The sequence below is a fragment of the Cebidichthys violaceus genome, unplaced genomic scaffold, assembly GCF_023349555.1.
Source record: "Cebidichthys violaceus isolate CVI_PGR_0920_01 unplaced genomic scaffold, fCebVio1.0.p SCAF_35, whole genome shotgun sequence".
NCBI classification, from domain to species: Eukaryota; Metazoa; Chordata; class Actinopteri; order Perciformes; family Stichaeidae; genus Cebidichthys; species Cebidichthys violaceus.
The window spans coordinates 280727-293804 of record NW_027176539.1 but is presented as its reverse complement, the minus strand read 5'-3'; the positions used below and the strand labels follow the sequence as shown (position 1 = coordinate 293804).

The 13078-nt window shown below is 45.9% G+C and overlaps 1 protein-coding gene across 4 annotated transcripts in view; it reads left to right on the top strand.

The window, feature by feature from the left end:
• LOC137883739 (cyclin-dependent kinase-like 5) overlaps positions 1-10315 on the top strand; it is a 34867-nt gene extending 24552 nt beyond the window's left edge. For 2 of the 4 annotated variants that reach the window (XM_068725346.1, XM_068725347.1), the window contains 11 exons: positions 206-395; positions 1585-1665; positions 2503-2669; positions 3125-4154; positions 4584-4688; positions 5160-5265; positions 5482-5605; positions 6750-6855; positions 7296-7418; positions 9376-9531; positions 9617-10315. In XM_068725346.1, the coding sequence (XP_068581447.1) occupies positions 206-395; positions 1585-1665; positions 2503-2669; positions 3125-4154; positions 4584-4688; positions 5160-5265; positions 5482-5605; positions 6750-6855; positions 7296-7418; positions 9376-9531; positions 9617-9976 (2548 nt within the window). In that variant the 3' untranslated portion in view covers positions 9977-10315. The remainder of the gene's footprint in view (positions 1-205; positions 396-1584; positions 1666-2502; positions 2670-3124; positions 4155-4583; positions 4689-5159; positions 5266-5481; positions 5606-6749; positions 6856-7295; positions 7419-9375; positions 9532-9616) is intronic. The other 2 variants (XM_068725348.1, XM_068725349.1) reach the window with 2 other exon arrangements.
• The last annotated feature ends 2763 nt before the right edge of the window (positions 10316-13078 follow it).

Sequence of the window (13078 nt, the reverse complement as noted above, 5' to 3'; positions counted from 1 at the left end):
GTCACTGAGACGTCTGAATATTTCATACAACAAAACTCCCAAATCAACAAAGGTGGCGAGGACAGAATTTTATTTTAAAGCATAGAGGAAAATATCTGGACATTTGCCTCAGAGATAATCTTTTTAGTGGCTATTCTCATGCCTGACCTTCATCACCAAACCCCCCCCCCCCCCCCACCCCCTCTTTTTAAATGTGTGGTCCCAGGGCTCCATACGGGAAGGCCGTGGACATGTGGTCGGTGGGCTGCATCTTAGGGGAGCTGAGCGACGGGCAGCCTCTGTTCCCGGGAGAGAGCGAGATCGACCAGCTCTTCACCATCCAGAAGGTGTTGGGACCCCTGCCGCCGGAGCAGATGAAGCTCTTCTACAACAACCCTCGCTTCCACGGGCTGCGGGTAAAACGACACTCATTTACCCACAAAACCTCTCACTGCTGACCCCTCACCGCCTCGCATCTCTTTCTTCTTCCCTCGTTTATTTTCTCTTGCTTGTGTTTTTTTCTTCTCCTGGCTGAGTTTTGCTTTGCCGTGACTGATTGGATCACAGTGACTCACGCTGTATCATATACGCTCTGTTATGTGGTGGGGGTGGGGGGGGGGTGGGGGCTGTGATAAGGTGGTACAAACGGACCTGGGTCGTCCTTCCCCTTCTCCTCCCTGCCCACACCTCAGGATAAATTAGTTTTTCTAAACTGCCCCTCTGTGAATACCTGAAGGTGAATACCCACTAATGAGGCCCTCTGTTTGATAATGCTGCATTTTTTTTTAAAAAGTTGGGACACTAGTGGTGATAAACTTAATGTGTGCAGGAAAAATGTGGTGGTATAGAGCCTAAATTCCAGCTTTTTTTTTTTTTCTACAGTAAAATACTGTAAAAGTTTGTGAAATGCAATGTATTGGTTTCTATTGGATTTTACGATTTTTGTATTTGTTAATGTCTGGAGGTGCTCTTTAAGAAGAGTTTCCTTCAACTAAGTTAAAGTTCAACTTCATAAACTTCTATACAATCTGACTTCTTTTTGCGACCAGAGGAGTCGCCCCCTGCTGGCCAGTAGAGAGAATGCAACATTTGTCACAGTATATATGGCATTAAAAGAGGTGAATGAAGAGGAACCGTCATCTGTTTTCCCTGGGTGTGTTTTTTTTAATGGGAATGTGGGTCTTTCGGATCAACGCGGAGGAGTGATTGTGGTCTGGTCTTTGGTCTCGATACACTCCGGTCCCAGTCTTGGTTACAGCTACGGTCGTGACTGCAAAACTGCAACAGTCAGTGAAAGTGTGTGAGTCAGTGGTCGGTGGTTCGGATGGAGAAGAAGCAGCGTCTGCAGGGTGACGTTCAAGAAGACAAAGACAACACAGACCACAACAGTAGTGATGCTAACATGCAACGTCACAGACATATCATCATTAGAGTAGCCGAGCAGAACACAACAACAACAACAACAACAACAGATAAAACGGGTAATAAATATGAAATAAAACCAGATATTAACCAGACTAGTTAATCACTCCTCTGCTGGTCGTTTCCAACAAAGCAGTGATTGTTCGGTCATTTAATCACTTGGACATTTGTTTCTCGTTTCAGTTCCCTGCTGTGAATCACCCCCAAACGTTGGAGCGGAGGTACCTGGGGATCATCGGAGGAGCCCTGCTGGACCTGCTGAAGGTTTCCGCCTCTTATCTTAAAATTTTCACCATCTAGATATCTGATCTTTTGCATCATTATTACAGCGTTGTTATTATTGTTATTTGTTACGTCGTGACTGCTTCGGCATCGCGTCCCGGCTCCGGCTGATGCTGTTATTGCTGCGCCTGCACTGTAAACAGGAGCGCCGTGTCAAGAATGTGGGCTGTGCTTGTGCACTTGCGCTTTTTTTTTTCTCCCTCTCTCCGGCAGATAGAATGACTCACCACTGAACATAATGTCATCTCAGGGCTGACTGCAGCGAGGACAGGCTTCTCTCTCTCTCTCTCTCGCTCGCTTCTCATCAGGGCCTTCTTCAGCTTAGATATTGATTTGACAGAATATATGTTTTCTGATTGCTAATGCAAAGCTGTCATAGTTCCTGCTGTTGTCCTGAGAAACAGAGGAAAGTAGCTGCCACTATAAATAGTAGTTTAAACAAACTCAAGAGTTCACGAGCTGTCTTTTATTTTCAGCGCATTAATGCAGCGTTCCACACAACAACCAGCAGCTTTCATTATTCTGCGGCGACAGGTTATTAAACAGGTTTGATTTGAGTGAGGGGAAAAAAGAAAATGTCACAAATCGTGTTTCACACCAGCATTTGGTGACACAATTAAAAGCAGCAGCACCAGCGTGACTTTTATGATAATGGCGATGACTCATCGCCATTATCCATGTATTATGGAGATAATACATGTTATTCTCCCGGTGTCCACTAGGGGCACCGCTGCTACATCCGTCGTTGGTGAGGTCCGGGGCGTCGCCAGGACTCACGGTCTCCCTCTCTTTGCCGTGTCGTCTTTTTCCGTCCGTTAGAGCCTGCTGCTGCTGAACCCGACGGAGCGCTTCCTCACCGAGCAGAGCCTGAACCACCACGCCTTCCAGACCCTGCGGCTCGTGGAGCGGCCCGGCCCGCCCACGCCGACGCCCGTTCGCTCCTCCAAGAGGAAACCTCACCACGGAGACAACACCACCCCCAGCAGGTCAGCGCGTGAGCCCCGGCGGGCTGGTTTGTGATGCGTGTCTCTCCCGGTTTTGCAGATGCAAATGTAAACGTTTGTTTGCAGTCATCGACCCCCCCCCCCCCCCCCCCACTACTCTAATACTGCATATTTATATATATTGCAATACTTGCCAAAGGCTCAATCATTATTGTGTTTCCTCCTTCGGCGCTAGATAGTGACTTAACAGACATTTATTTAAATGAAGATTAATGAGATAGACACTTTATTGTCATTTACATATATTAGAGTAGTGGTCCTAAGATCGATCCCTGTGGAACTCCACACCTGAATACTCCTGGATCTGATAAGGTGCCTTTAATATCTAGAAACAGAATTTGACGATGATGACAATGACCTCCAGTTGATTGCATAAAACATAACGTTCCATGTTCAGTACCTGTATATTGAGGTCCTTTCTGCCTGCTCTTGCTCAGGAGCCATGGGGGAAAGAGCTCCGGGAGCCACCGCTCCAGCAGCAGAGAGTGCTCCAGCTTGCCCCGGCACGAGGACCTCCACCCCAGCAACGACGGATTCCTCAACGGCAACATGCCCACGGCGATCAACCTCAGTCCCACCCTGCACCCCAAGAACTACCAGCCGCAGATCTTCAACCACGCCACCTCGTGCAACGTGGACCTGGCCAGCAGCAACCTGCCTCACCTGCTCAGCCCCGGCGAAGCCAAGGGCAAAGGGGACCTGGGCTCCAAGGTGTCCGACGGCCCCGGAGCCAAGTACCTCAAATCCAACTTCCGTTCGCAGCAGAACCGCCATTCTTTCGTGGAGGGGAAGACCAACACGCTCCAATCGGGGGAGAAACACGGTCGACACAGCTACATGGAGTCCCACGGCTCCACGCCCTCCTCCAAGTTCGCCTACCTTAACTTGTCCAAGAGCTACGGCACGCTTAGCGACGCCAAGTCGGTGGGGAACTTGAACGACGTGCATCTTTACGCCGACGAACCCACGTCTCGCTATTTCCCGTCGAGCTGCCTGGACCTCACGGCGCCGAGCAGCCCGGCGGCCCGCCGAGTGGACCGCCTGGGACCCGGCACGGCCGGCAGAGGAAGCACACGCTCGGAGAGAGAGAGCAACACCCTGGACTCGTCCTACAGGCGCTCCTCTGCCCGCCACAAGTCCTCAGAGGAGGCCAAGTCGCCCGACGCCCTGGACCCGGCGGAAGGCGGTGTGGAGAGGAGCCACGCCCACTCCCTCTCCGCGCCGCACGACCCTCTGTCTTACGGCCAGGGGTACACCAGCCCCTTCTCGTCCCAGCAGCGGCCGCACCGCCACTCGATGTACGTCCGGAGGGACCACCAGAGGACGCACGCGGCGGAGGAGGGTCTGGTGGTGGGGCAGGGCATGCCCACCAGGGCCAGCAGCCTCCAGCTCCTGTCCCCGCAGCTGCAGCACCGCACGCTGCCTCGCCACTCGGGGGGCTCCTCCAGAGAGGAAGACATGAGCAGGGTCAGTCCTCAGCCCACGAGAAAAAAAAAAAAAAACCCTCTTCCCACCCGAAGGGAAGCCTTTTAGCCCACATGATGCTAATCATATCAAAAGCCCACACCAGGCCGTGTTGGATAACTCCGCCTCCGGTCTCTACGACGATGCAGCCAGGATTTTTTATTCTGAAAATATCATGTTTAAGGTTTATTCAGCCAGATTTCACAGGTTTTTGTAGGAGCGGCAGAGATTAACAGACCGGCAGGTGTTAAAGAGCGTGGCTTCCTTGTTAGGATATACAGTGAATCACGTTACCTGTATATTTATATATACTGTATATACACATATAGTATATATATATAGTGTGTGTGTGTGTGTGTGTGTGTGTGTGTGTGTGTTTGTGCGAGTGTTTGTGCTGCAGTGCTTCACGCTTCACCGTGTCTCCATTAACAGAGCGAGCAGGCCCCCCCCGCCGAGGTCCCCCACAGCAGACCCCCAATAAGAGACTCCACCAGGGACAACACAGCGTCTTTTCACACACAGCGGCAAAAAAGCGAGGTCCGACATTCTGCCTGCACCCACCAATACCCGCCCACATCCAGTCTTCCCAGAGAGCTCGGATGTGGGTGGATACTGCTGTCATGAACTGCTCTCTCTCTCTCTCTCTCTCTCTCTCTCTCTCTCTCTCTCTCTCTCTCTCTCTCTCTCTCTCTCTCTCTCTCTCTCTCTGTCTTTCTCTGTGCCTCAGATGCCTCCTCATTTTCTCTGTGTGCTTTGCTTCCAACCTTTTTTTTTTTTTTAAATGTGACTACTTAATGACTGCACAGTCAAGCTCGTCATCCGAAGCACATTTCAGTTTGATTCTGAGAAAACAATCTGCAGATTTCTTGCAATAACGGACCAGTTGTAAATCATTACGCCTGTATTTTCTGTCAGGTAAATAACAAACACCGTCATCAGCTCGAGGTAGGAGAGGCACGCAGCGCACGTTTTGGGTTTTTAATTGGTCTTCTTCTGTTGTGACTCAAGGTCGGTTTGTATCATGAGCAGCAAACAGAAGACGGGGGCTCCTCCAAAGAGAACCGCAACATCTACAGCGAGTCCATGCCGAGGAGGGTGGGCAGCTTCTACAGAGGTGGGTTTAGTCACGGCGATATGAATCTATCAACGCTGTGGAGGTCCACACGTCACGCTCACATTTAGGGTTTCAGTGCCCGGTTTGCATAAAAAAACCGCTTTGGTTGAGGTAGAAAAAGACATAGAATCCAGGGTATTGTTATGAAAAATAACCTTTTTGATGTGAGACTGATCAGAGAGGTGAACGAGCGTCTCTGTTGTGTCTGTTGAACAGTCCCTTCTCCCCGGCCAGACAACTCCTTCCACGACAGCAGAGGTCAGAGCCGGAGCTCCGGTCTGTCGGGCGACGGCAGCGGTTTGACCAACCACTCCAAACGTCAGCCGACATTCGACCCCTGGTAAATAATGATCTCTTCTAACCACAACACGGCAACAGAGCATCTGCTCTGTACGGATCTATTTTATGAGTCTGATCTAAAGTGTTTTTCTCTCCCGTGTTCATGACTTAAGAATGGGTGAAAAAAGGGTTTCGCTAAGTTACTTTTTGTTGTTGTAATACTTATTTTGGCCACAAGAGGCTGTAGTGCACCACTACCCCATGTTCTAAATAAGACTAAAAGCATTTATGTTTACCCTGACGACAGATTAGAGCAACATTAAATCAGGAGGCAACCTCTGGTTCTGCCGAGTGAAGCCGATGCTTCATGTCTTAAAGTCAGTATTTCATGTGTTAAAGCTGCATTCTCTCTAGTGTCCATCAGGGGGCGACTCTTCTGGTTGTATAGAAGTCTAGTCTAAAATGACTCTACTTCTCTCTTGATTTATTCCCTCAGTAAACATTGTAAACATGAGTTTATGGTCTCAATCTCTAGTTTACAGTCTTCTTCAATACAGCATGATGTTCATTTAGTACATTATGCTCCATTTAGAGTCAAACAGACCATAAAGCAGGGGATGACTTAGGGTGATTGACAGGTCTCTACCAGAGACGTATACGGTGTCTCTATGTCACTCCTCCTCAGTCCTAATATGGCCACTTCCTGTTCACTGGTTGTGAGAAAAACAACATGGCGACGGCCGAAATCCAAGATGGCGAGGAAGACTTGAAACTAGAGATTGAGACCATAAACTCATGTTTACAATGTTTACTGAGGGAATAAATCAAGAGAGAAGTAGAGTCATTTTAGACTAGACTTCTATACAACCAGAGGAGTCGCCCCCTGATGGACACTAGAGAGAATGCAGCTTTAAGGCGCTAACACACAGACAGTTAGATTGGACAGTGATGCCATTCAGCCTCTTGTGGCCCGAAAAGAAAGAAATGTCACCGCGTTTCACAGATGAAGAGGGGATGAAGAGGGCTTCCGTACATCTGATTTAGGTCTTAACACGGCTTTATTCACCGCACGTTGCTCTTTGAATCAATTTCATGGTGGAGCAAACGTCCCACTGGTCACATGACATAGTGGCTTTAGCATGAATCGCCGGGTCTCACTGGGAGTTGAGGCATCACGCTCAGTGGCCTTTGTGTTATTTTTTCAGGACTGGCCCAGACACTGTCGTGCTGAACCCCTCTGAGCCGTCCAAAGAAAAGGAGAAGCAGGGTTTCTTCAGAGCAATGAAGAAGAAGAAGAAAAAATCTCAAATGGTAACTTGTATGTCCAGCTCTTCTGAGGACGGAAGCTACGTCTGGATGCTCGATTTCATGCGCTCGATGTTTGTGAAGCTGTGTGTCTACATGCCGTATCTCCTCCTCTGCTTTGCAAAAGTTTAAAGAGACAGTAGTGATGTTCTGTAGTGTTGTTTGTATGAGGTTCTCCTCCACAGTCAGCGTTCTACTACAGTAGATGAGTTCATAGAACCAGACAGGAGAACAAAGTGATGTTCTTCTGCGGACGTGTTCTAGACTCCTAAAAGAACCTCTATCAGTTTAAGTGATTCTTTTAGGAGTCTAAAATCCGTCTGTTTCTATAAACTCCATCTACTGTAGTGAAACTCTGACTGTGGAGGAGAAGTATTATCATGTCTTCTTCTTGTTGTTGCATCATGTTTCCCTGTGCCACCCCTTCATGTGCCTCTGTATTACAGATGCAGGTCCCAGAGGGAAGACCTCCCGTCATCAGGAAATGTCTTTTCCCTCTGTTTAGCCCAAAGAGTAACATAAAGCATAGCTCCTCTGTGAGAGTCCTCCCTGTAGTGTCCTCTCCCATGGTACATGCTGTTTTTACACCGCTCGCCTCCTCACTCCGCCTGCCATCGCATGCATTAACCACAAATAATCTGCTCCATTGATTCATTTTTAAGCTTGGTTTTTATAAGAATCGGGGGGAAGAAAATTCATCCACTCGTAATGAGTTGTAAACACGAACCAGTCAGATCCATCCGTGCAGGATAATATCCGCCAATAAAGCGCCGCTTTTAAACGTTCACGTTATTGATGTTTGATCAGTTTTAATGATGATTCACCGTGACATGCATGGATCTGGCTGGTTGTGTGTTCTTTTCAGACGGCATGTTGTGAGCCGAGGATGAAGCGCTGTGGCTCGTGAGGTGTTAGGAGTCTGTGTGCCTGGTTGCTCTCAGCTTTTACCTCGCTTAACAAATAACAGGAGCGTTTGATCGACGTCTCCTCCCCCTCAAAGTGCATCTTAACCCCCGGTTTTTATCGATGTTATGGCAAAGATGTCGAACCGGCTTCAGCGTGAAACAGGTGTTCGAGGCTCCTTCTTCCCCTCACATTTTCTATTTATATACGTGGCAGTCTGTTGGGATGCTGAGGGGGGGGGGTTAACGCTGATGACGGAGCACAAATATAATGCAATCTGGACCAGGAGGAAGCAGGCAGTCAGACTCAGAGTTGGTGGGTTTGCTGCATACAGAGTAGATGCACATACAGAGAGTATGTGATGTGATGTGGAAAATGTCTCCAAACATCCAGTCGTAATCAAGAAGAGCTTTCTGGCACCAGATGCATGTTATTGGTTTTGTTTTTTTCATTTTTATTTTAATGACTTCACTGCACCAAACCTATCGCTGATTACCAAAAATAACTATCTTCTGAAGCACATTTTTAAGATGCCGTATTTGGGCCGTTGTAGGTGAGAAACAAATCGAAATTTTGGAAATAAAAATCGTAAATTTACGAGAAAAAACCTAAGGTACCCCATGAGGTTAAAGTGATACGTTTACGAGAAGCCCCACACACACATTTATGAGAATGAATCCTCTGATCGGTATGTTGTTTTCTTCTGGATAGACCGAGCTCACCGCTATGGCTCTTTAAATTGTGGATGTTGATGATAAATATGATGATTGTGGGCTAAAATCACGAGAATGTTCTTATTGATTAATCTGATTGCAAAGTATAATTTGATTTGGTCATCCACTGCAGGAATAATACACGACAAGCAAGCGTCCTGTGGTATGAGGAGGTTATTCCAACGCTGAAAACTGAAGTGATGTGGTTCCTTGTAAAAAACAAACAAAAAAAACACAAATTTTCAGTTTTCGGTTGTAAATTTGCGAATTTTTTTCTCATATTATTCCCCTCCTCCGGTTCCGTAGTTTTTAAATGTTTAACCTATAATGGCCCAAATACGACAGCGTACTGGGGTCATTATAGGTAAAAACAAAAAAAGTCAACACGAAGCCGGAAAACGTGGAAATATTCTGAAAAAAAACCCCTCCGAATTTCAGAGATTTGTCGTAACTTTACGAGAGAAAAAAAACGTGGATATTCTCAGAGATTAAAGTGCTTCATTTGTGTGGAAAGTACGTTGTTTTCTTTTCAATAAGCCAAATTAACGGCAATGTCTCTTCAATGTGCGGATGCCGATGATAATATAATGATTCTGGGATAAAATTGCAAAGTAAAAAACTACAAAATTTATGGTAAATTTTGTAGTTTTTTGTTTCGCAAATTTGTGACCATAATCAATGAGAATTGCTTCGTTTTTTTTAAGTAAATTTATGGGTTTGATCTTGGAAATTGGGTATATTCTCCCCTTCCCCCGCTTCATAATTATAGATTTTTAACCTAATATGTCGCCGTACATTTTTGAGGTTTCAATAGAAATATGTATAAAACATTCTGCGTGTCTCTTGTTGTCCTTTACGTTGTTTGGACCCCCCATGCTCATATTTAATGAGATTAAACTGTTTGTGGAAGGTTCCCAGTGAGGCTGTGGACACGGTCATCCAGAAGTCCTCCAGGTCCTCCGGTCACCAGAGCAGCCGCCACAGGACCCGGGACAAGAGCAGAGACCGGGACCAAGACCGCGACAAGGACTGGCCTCCTGAGAAACTGTCCGATTCACACACACCTGTAAGTCCCAGAGAAATGAAAGTATTTTCTTCATGCATGTTGTTTTTGATGTTCAACATGTTTTGGTCATCTCTCCCCTTTTCAGAGTCAGCCACTGAAGTCTCTGCGCAAACTCCTGCACCTTTCGTCCTCGTCCTCCAACCAGACGTCGCAGTCCGACATGCGCTACCAGCCGCTGCCAAACCCGGCCTCCGCTCAGGGCGGCTTCCCGGAGGGCCGGGGCCACTCGGGGGTCAGCACTCCCCAGCTGAAGAGCCGACAGGCGGCCTACCCGCTGCCCGGGCAGCTGGAGTCCGGCTGGCACTCGTCGGCTCTGGGCCGCCCCGAGGGAAACCCCTACCCGGAGCAGATGGGCATCAAGGGGGGCCAGAACGGGCACGGCTTCGGACGCCCCTCCAGGTCTCGTATGCCAAACCTCAACGACCTGAAAGAGACGGCTCTGTGATCTCCTCCGTCGCCCCGCGGCTCGGCTCAAACTCCTCCGTGTTTCCCCTCCGTTGCTCCTACACGTCCATTGCGTAACAGTACACCTGCTGACTACACACACACACACACACACACACACACACACACATGAACGCACACACACATGAACACACACACACATGAACACACAGATACCAAACCTTCAGTTGTAAACACTGCTTGCAAATGGGCCAAAAGCCTTTTTTACGTCTTCATTTTTTTTAAAGCTTCCATGTTTGATAGACTTTATATTATTACTTCTGTAATTCTGATTATAATTTGTATTATAAAGTAAATATATTACAAATTAAATATATATATATATATATACGTGTATATATATATATATATACGTGTATATATATATATACGTATATATATATATATATACGTATATATATATACGTATATATATATACGTATATATATATACGTATATATATATATATATATATATATATACGTATATATATATACGTATATATATATATATATACATATAGATGGATAGATAAAGTGTACATTTTAAGTGTAAGTATTTTTGTTTCTATTCAATATAGGAATATAGTACATTTTACTGCGTAGTATTTCCTTCAGACTATCTAAGGCATTCTAAACTAATAAAGTTTTATCGGTTGTTACGATGGAGATTGGTGATGTCAGTAACTTTGCAGTGTGTTCATCTCACCAGGATTGTAACTCCTTTGGACGTCAAAGCGGTCTTCTTCTTGAAATTATAGCTCTAGTGCAATTGTTTTCTGAGTTGGCACTGACAATCTGTAAAGCTTTGTTCTCTCTCTCTTTTTTTTTTTTTTTTTAAAGGATATTTAGGTTTTTATGTCTTTTTGTAACGCAGCCATTTTAAGACACTATTGTGCCATAAACAAGACAGAAATCCTACATCGCCCTCTGTAGGGCATAATGAGGTACTGCATCTACTGTTTTCTAACTGACCTTGACATGCACTAACTACTCCATTTAGGCACTGACTTTTCACGCACATGTTTATGTGTAAATCATCGTTTTCATATATATATTTTAAACAAATATTACACAATAGAAAACTGTGGTCACTACAAATAGAACACGCATAATAAATGTTCCTTGTACAAACTATACCAACGATCCTTTTTGGTGGTAACATAATCTAAAATGATTTCCTGAAATCTTTATTTATGTAAAAGTGTTGCAGCAACCGTGTGGATGAATGAAGCGGTCGTAAAATCTAGTTGATTCTAGAAGTTGATCCTAAGGATGTGATTATCTGATAATATCTTTCCTTACTACCAGGGTTCTAGGAAGTCTGTTTGTTGCTCGTTTCTTACTTAAAGATTTCACATAAACAACGTACAAGTGGTTCTACTTGTTTAATCACGTAAATATATGTTTCAATACATAATGCAAAAGTAACTGCTGTAAAAATATATTTATACAACATAAGTTGCGAGTTTTTTGTCCTAACTATTGTTAGAAAGTACAGCAGCTGGAGGAACGCAAAAGTCATTCTGAGGGAACAAGTGCAGGGGTTCCCAACCTTATGTTTAAATGATGAGCTCAAGCAGCCCTTTATCAACACCACCCACCATGTTCCAAATTCTATCGTAAGCTGAATGTTATTAAACCCTATTGATTTTATAAAAGTGTATATTATGACTATTTTTTCATACAATTTAATTGACAATGTTTCCAATTGTATTACTTCTTACCACCAGGATCTTTCCTATGTTCCCAGGGTCCTGTGTTCCCAGGGTCCTGTGTTCCCATGGTTCTATGTTCCCAGGGCCCTATGTTCCCATGGCTTATGTTCCCATGGTCCTGTTTTCCCATGGTCCTGTGTTCGCATGGTCCTATGTTCGCATGGTCCTATTTTCCCAAAGTCCTATGTTCCCAGGGTCCTATGTTCCCATGGTCCTGTGTTCCCATGGTCCTGTGTTCCCAAAGTCCTATGTTCCTAGGGCCCTATGTTCCCAGGGTCCTATGTTCCCATGGGCCTGTGTTCCCATGGTCCTGTGTTCCCAGGGTCCTATGTTCCCAAGGATCTATGTTTGCATGGTCCTATGTTCCCAAAGTTCTATGTTCCCAGGGTCTTATGTTCCCATGGGTCCACGTTCCCTGGGCCCTATGTTCCCGAGGGATTCCCATGGTCCTATGTTCCCAGGGTATATGTTTCCTGGGCTCTATGTTCCCAGGGTCCTACGTTCCCACTGGATTCCCAGGGTCCAATGTACCCATGGGATTCCCAAAGTCCTATGTTCCCATTGTCTTATGTTACCATGGTCCTATGTTACCATGGGTCCATGTTCCCATGGTCCTATGTTCCCATTGTCTTATCTTACCATGGTCCTATGTTACCATGGGTCCTATGTTCCCATGATCCTATGTTCCCATTGTCTTATGTTACCATGGTCCTATGTTACCATGGGTCCATGTTCCCATGGTCCTATGTTCCCACGGGAGTCCCATGGTCATATGTTCCCATGGTCCTATGTTCCCACGGGAGTCCCATGGTCATATGTTCCCATGGTCCTATGTTCCCATGGTCCTATGTTACCTGGGCCCTATGTTCCCAGAGTATTCCTTAATATCCTCTCATATGACACATTCACGAGACCCTTCAAAGGGTTTGATGTTCTCCGTTAGCAATGTTCATTTCTCTGGGTCAATATGTTGAAATCTCTCCACTACATTCTACAACCCACTGATGTGACACTCTTTGAAACCTTCCCCCGTAACTATTCAAACCATTTATTCTCTGCTTTCCACACACTCTCATCTGCAACACGTTCAGGTCAGATGAGTTCCGCCGCTCTCTAGTCTTTTCCCACGTATTACACGTAACCCTGGTTGGGAATCGCTGCACTGGAGTATTTCTGTTATATGATTGCACATTCTGAGCCACTTGGGATTTAAACTTATGAGAAATCTTAACATAGAAAAACCCACAGGGGGGGGGGCAGAAGCTCTGTGCCGTCACAGCGTCTTCTGTCCGGGGGTGAACGTGCCATGAAAAGTAGCTCGGCGGAGATTAATCCTCATCTTTTTAATGTTGCACTTTGAAGAGACCGTACGGCTCAGCAATATC